Source organism: Brachyhypopomus gauderio, chromosome 5, assembly GCF_052324685.1.
Source record: "Brachyhypopomus gauderio isolate BG-103 chromosome 5, BGAUD_0.2, whole genome shotgun sequence".
NCBI classification, from domain to species: Eukaryota; Metazoa; Chordata; class Actinopteri; order Gymnotiformes; family Hypopomidae; genus Brachyhypopomus; species Brachyhypopomus gauderio.
The window spans coordinates 18,122,823-18,128,345 of NC_135215.1; the positions used below are offsets into that span (position 1 = coordinate 18,122,823).

The 5,523-nt window shown below is 43.7% G+C and overlaps 1 protein-coding gene across 3 annotated transcripts in view; it reads right to left on the reverse strand.

Annotated features, from left to right (window-relative positions):
* The window catches only part of anxa6 (annexin A6), a 16,610-nt gene extending 11,482 nt beyond the window's left edge, over positions 1-5,128 (reverse strand). Inside the window, exons 1-6 of one of the 3 annotated variants that reach the window (XM_077006161.1) lie at positions 4,951-5,128; positions 4,409-4,523; positions 3,310-3,368; positions 2,009-2,093; positions 1,718-1,812; positions 1,453-1,566 (exon numbers count right to left, since the gene is read on the reverse strand). In XM_077006161.1, coding sequence (XP_076862276.1) covers positions 1,453-1,566; positions 1,718-1,812; positions 2,009-2,093; positions 3,310-3,318 — 303 coding nt within the window. In that variant the 5' untranslated portion in view covers positions 3,319-3,368; positions 4,409-4,523; positions 4,951-5,128. Of the gene's footprint in view, positions 1-957; positions 1,421-1,452; positions 1,567-1,717; positions 1,813-2,008; positions 2,094-3,309; positions 3,369-4,408; positions 4,524-4,950 lie in introns of those variants that run through there. The other 2 variants (XM_077006162.1, XM_077006163.1) reach the window with 2 other exon arrangements.
* Positions 5,129-5,523: the final 395 nt, after the last annotated feature.

Sequence of the window (5,523 nt, forward strand, 5' to 3'; positions counted from 1 at the left end):
GAGCTTAGATCTTTTATATGACAGTAAAACCAGTGGCAGATGACTGAACGATACCTTCAGACATTTAGAAAAAGTTGCTTAACAGATCATTATTCAGAAATTAATGTGTGGTAAATATAACAATAAAGAGAAGAACGTGCCTGATAGGGATTACCACAAGATGTAAGAGTTTACCACATGACAACCACAAGATGTAAGAGTTTACCACGTGATTACCACAAGATGTAAGAGTTTACCACGTGTAAACCTCAGAATCAAAAAGATCTGGTAGCAGTCAAATAAAATATTCATTAAAAAGCATGTTGGAGAAGTTGTTAAACAAAACCTAATGAGACCAAAAGGCCAAGCTAACGGAGCTGTGCCAGAGAGATGGAATGGGGGACAGTGAGGGGCCCTGTGAGGGACACAGGCACAGGAACCCTTGTGAGGGACCGTGATGGGGGGCCCTTGTGAGAGACAGTGGTGGGGGACCTTGCAATATTTTTTATGACTCATCAGCCAGCCAACATGTTTCAAGTACACAACAAACATTTTGTTTTGGGACTGTTTACATTAGGAAGATGATTATTTGTACAATTATTTTGTATCACCTGAATTGGGGTCCTGTGTCTGAAGGGGCTGTGGTTCTGATTCACTCCAAATGAATGTAAATATCTTTGAGTCAGAGCAGACATTACGTTGTGGACATTCAAAGCAGCTGTTTAATTTCAAATCCAATATGCTGGAGAACAGCCAGCATTGTCCAGTTATACATGGGCTGTATGTTTTGATGGCACGGTTTTTACATAAAGATATTTGTGAATAATAATAATCCATATCAATCTAGAGATTCTCCACTTTCTCTTAGGTATGACCAAACATTTCAAAATGCCAAAACTACATGAGATGGTTGATGGTTCGTAAGGACACCACAGAGAGCATGACCTCAGTTCTGCTGTCCTGAGGGATTCCACTTACCGCCCCCTAATGTCAGCAATAACGGAGCAGACACACAAAGAAGGCAGTCAGTCACACATCAGAGTCAACCCTCAGAGACAGAGAAACACTGTTTGCTTCGAATGGAAAAATATGTTGATGTGTACGAAAATACTACATTTTCATTACTATTAAAGAATCAACAGTGATGAACTAAGATAAGTAAGCACTGTGTTGAAACAGGACTGTGAACTGCTAACGTTAGTGATCAGGAATGCACTCAGAATGTTTGTCGCCCAAATATATGAAACAGAAGTAACCCTAAGACACAGAGAAAACATCCGTCTTAAATAAAATGAGACAGCAGAATTGCAGCATGTTTAAAGAGTCGTTTCTCCATGCCCATAAGCACTTGAACATGCAAATGTTGTAAAAGCAGTGACATGGGTCCCAGAGTCCCGGAGTCCCACGAGAGACAGCAGCAAGACGTGCGCGGTAGCCTCAAACCCCGTCTGGGCCACACAGACTCTCACCTACCTTGACTGCATCCTTGATTTCCTTGGCATCATGGTACGCCGGCGGTCTCATTAAACTTACGATCAGACGCTCAAACTTGCCTGTCAGCTCGTACTTGAGATCCTCGATCAAATCCTGGAGAGAATGAGGTTTGCAAATAAAAATCGAACATAGATAAGAAAGAGACTCATGCAGAAGACTCACATGTTTGATCTTTAAAAAAAACTGATGAAGATCTCATATTTCTGATTGGTGGAGTGTCTTCACTGCTGGAGATGTCCCCTACCTTCCCATAAAGGGATTTGTAGGCGCTGCAGATCTCCTGCCTCTGAGCATTGCTTCGAGAGGTGACCAGGTCTAAAATGGATTCCTTGTCACTTCCTAAAGCATCAAAAATGAATGTGATTTTTTTTTACAGAAGAATGTAGTCTGTAGTTCGGAGGATGTCCGGCTTTTCCTTTTTCCCCCTAAAAAACATCACTGAACCACTGTGACAAACCACTGAACCTGTTTTATTAGACATGCCAGACGGGTTTGGTGATTCTGAGTGTCCGCTCATGGAGGGTCTTGTACGTACCAAAGCCTTTCATGGCATTGTAGAGTGTTTCTGCATCACTGCTAGCGTTGAAGTTGGGAAAGTCAGTCACTGTTCCACGGAATCCCTGGGAGGCGACAGGAATGGGAATGACATGTGACCATCACTGAATACAGCTGCACTGAGGAATAAATGCTGCACTATGCAGTTTTTCCTCTGTGGGAGGTAGGAGCTATCCAAGCAGGATCTCATACCAACGATTAATGCTCACAGAAAATGAGAGTCACAGCCAACATGGTGACGACACAGATACAGGCAAACAGACACCCTCAAAACCACCCCAAACCTTTAACCATGGTTGCTTAGCAATCATAACAACGATTCCAGGACAAACAACGTCAGGAATCCCCAGGCGATTCCCAGGCGTTTGTGACACACACGGCGCAGGCCAGCTACACCCCGAGTTTCTCCGACGGTCAGTACAGTGGAGCGGAGACCTTCAGCTCTGGAGCTGGAGACTGGGGAGGAGACAGCTGACACCTGCCCAAGTCTGCAGCTGCCCGGTGGCCTCATCAGCTAGGCATGGTGCGTGAGTGCGAGCATGTGTTTATGTGCTTGCATGGGTGTGTGTGCGACCGAGACTGTATGGGTTTCACCTTACAGCCCCATTCACCCTGCAGGGGTATCATTCGTCTATTCAGGGGCATTGACTTTGTGTCCCCACACCGCCTAAATGCTGCATTACTGTGCACTTTCACGTCCTCTTCTCATCAGGCGTGAACCGCTGTCCTCGTGAGGCACTTCTGCCTGCCGCTGTGTACTACTGCTTGCAAGAAACGCCTGCACATGCTCAGAGCCGTCCTGTCAGAGGCCGTGTTGGGGACCATCACTCAATAGGACAGCTGTGCAGTTCAGTGCTCACGGCAACAGACCCCCTAGCAACGGGGACTTCTACAAACAAACATCCCATGTTTCCATAAAGAACCTAAAGCCTTTCCAATTTCTTTATATGCAGATGTCTACCAAAAGTGTTATATATGCATCGTTTCAGTTTTGTGCTGACACACCATTTGTAAAAACGAATGTTGAAAATTTTACACAAGCCCTGATGGAGAAATACTCTTGACGTTACTGATGTTCAGTAAAACTCTATAGTGAAGAGTGGGGTTTGAAAGCCCAGACAAGCCCAGAAGGTTGACGGCACCATCGTCCAGCCACTCCTCTGCTCCACACAGGCAACGCACAAACACCACTGCATGCGGACAAAGAGGAGCAACGTGGCGTCACGAGCCGAGCCCCTGGGCCACACCGGCAGAGGAGAACCACACAGAACACAGGATTACCTTGCCCATGTTTCTCTCTAGCTGAAAGAGGCTGGTGGAATGATGGTCTTAAACTGAACCTGTAAAAGATGAAATTGCAGAACAATTTTATTTTACAGCTTGAAGTTCAATTAGTGTAATTAGAATCAAAGTAGAAGAGAGAAACGAGGATGAAAATGAAGAACATAAACGATATTTGTCCTCTGGGTCAAAGCTTCATCTCTCAGCAGGTTGTGATTCAGCTGAAAGAGCTCAGATAAAGGTACTTATTCAGTGTCCTTAAGGAACATCCAGTGCGGTTTCAGTCCCTGCATACACTCCTAGTTTCTAAACACACACACGAACACACTAAAGGCAAAGATGTCCCTTCACCGGGCGCCTGTCCACAGTGTCCACAGGGCAGTCTTGCCAACTCCCTTAACGATTACACAGCCTACTCTGTCTCTGTGTCATACCGACGAGATCGGGGATGCGGTACATCCAGTGAAACTAGGAAGATATTCTAATTTGGACTGCTGTAACACTACCATTCCCTGTGCAGGCAGGAGAAAAAGGGACTTAAGCAGACTCAGATTTAGACTTCAGATTCAAATTATAACACTCTAACTACCCTCAGTGCTCATTTTATGGTACTGCACAAGATATCAGTGTTTACGTTAACACTTGTGATAACAAAAATATATATAGCACACCAAGGATCTTTTTTCACAAAAGTTGTTAAGGATGAAACACACATTACACGTTACAGCATTGTTGGAAGTGTAACGTGGAGTCCAAAAATAGACTGTGCAGAAGTGACGGCGCACACTCTAGGAGACACACGACCAACGCCACACCCTGGGGGGTTTGAGTAAGGTTACAACACGCGCTATAACTTAATTTAGTATTTAACACTAAATGGCGGGCCATGTATCGTTTAGCATACATGTAAATATAGAGGTGTAAATACGTCATGGTTGTGCACATATGGTGCAATAAACCTTCCTTTCCTAGTGATAATGTCTTTGTAGACTTTCCGTTATATGACGTTGTGGAGAAATGATATGGCAATTATACATATTGCGAAATTTAAAGTAATAAAAGAAGTCAAAATGATCATTGTTTATAGCGCATAACTCACCTTGTGGTGTTTATTGCCCCAGAGGCGATACTTGCGGTTGTCAGTGCTCGGAGGCGACTCGGTTCGGGTTGGGAACTGACCGACAGAACAGCAGCTGTCCTCCGCGCTTACGTCTCTGACGTGTACATGGGGTACGACACGCAAAACTCGGGAATTAAAGTACTCGTAGGCGGACAGTTCAGCAGCTGTGATGTAATAACCAAAAGCCGACTTCTTGCAAGGCACAAGACATATGAATGAAGGTTCTCTGCGAACTTGTGTCGTTTGAAATAGGCCTATGCAATCTCATTACTTCTACCGCCGTCCACCAATCGATTTGGCGTAATGCGTTCTGCTGGTAGAATACCGCACTGTCCAGTAAATACACCTATTTATCAGCAACGGGTTTAAAACAAGAGGAGCCTAACCACCACTATTCCAAACTAACCGACAACAAAGATTTATTCCACCAATTGATTTTTCATAACATCAGATGCCATCAGATAATTTCCCTGAGAATAAAAATATAATAATGATGACGCTTATATGCACTTTTTTTTTACCTTAACCTGGTAACGAGCTCTGGGCAGTGATGCTGGTTCTCTTCTGCAAACGCTGTAAATGAATGTAGAGGTGATATTAGACTCTTCCTACCCATGTGAAGACTGTAAAAATGTGAAATGAATGAATGTAAAAATGAATGTCTCGTTTCGAAAGTGCGTTTTGGGTTCACGTGGACTTAAAGATCGAGGTATGAAAACTGCACCGTCATCACTGCTTATTCTGGGTCCCAGCTACACTGAGGAAAGAGATACTGATACAAAAAATCGATTTGAGATGAGCCTGGGCTATTTACATATATCTAGAAATAGGCTACATTTCTATGTATATTCTAATGAAAGTAATTACGTTTGTGAAAAAGTCATTTCCTCCGTGGAAGCAATTTCAGCGCATACCTTTCAGTGCATGCGCGTTTGTGCAGTGTTGGAATGTCTCTGACTACAACTAAAAGCGTATTAGGACTTATTTCCAGCAAGGACCCAGCAAGTTTGAGTTAGAGATTCACAGATGACTCCCGAATTTACACTGGCCATAAACATTTTAAATTAGAAAGACAGTAAAGAACGCAAGAAACA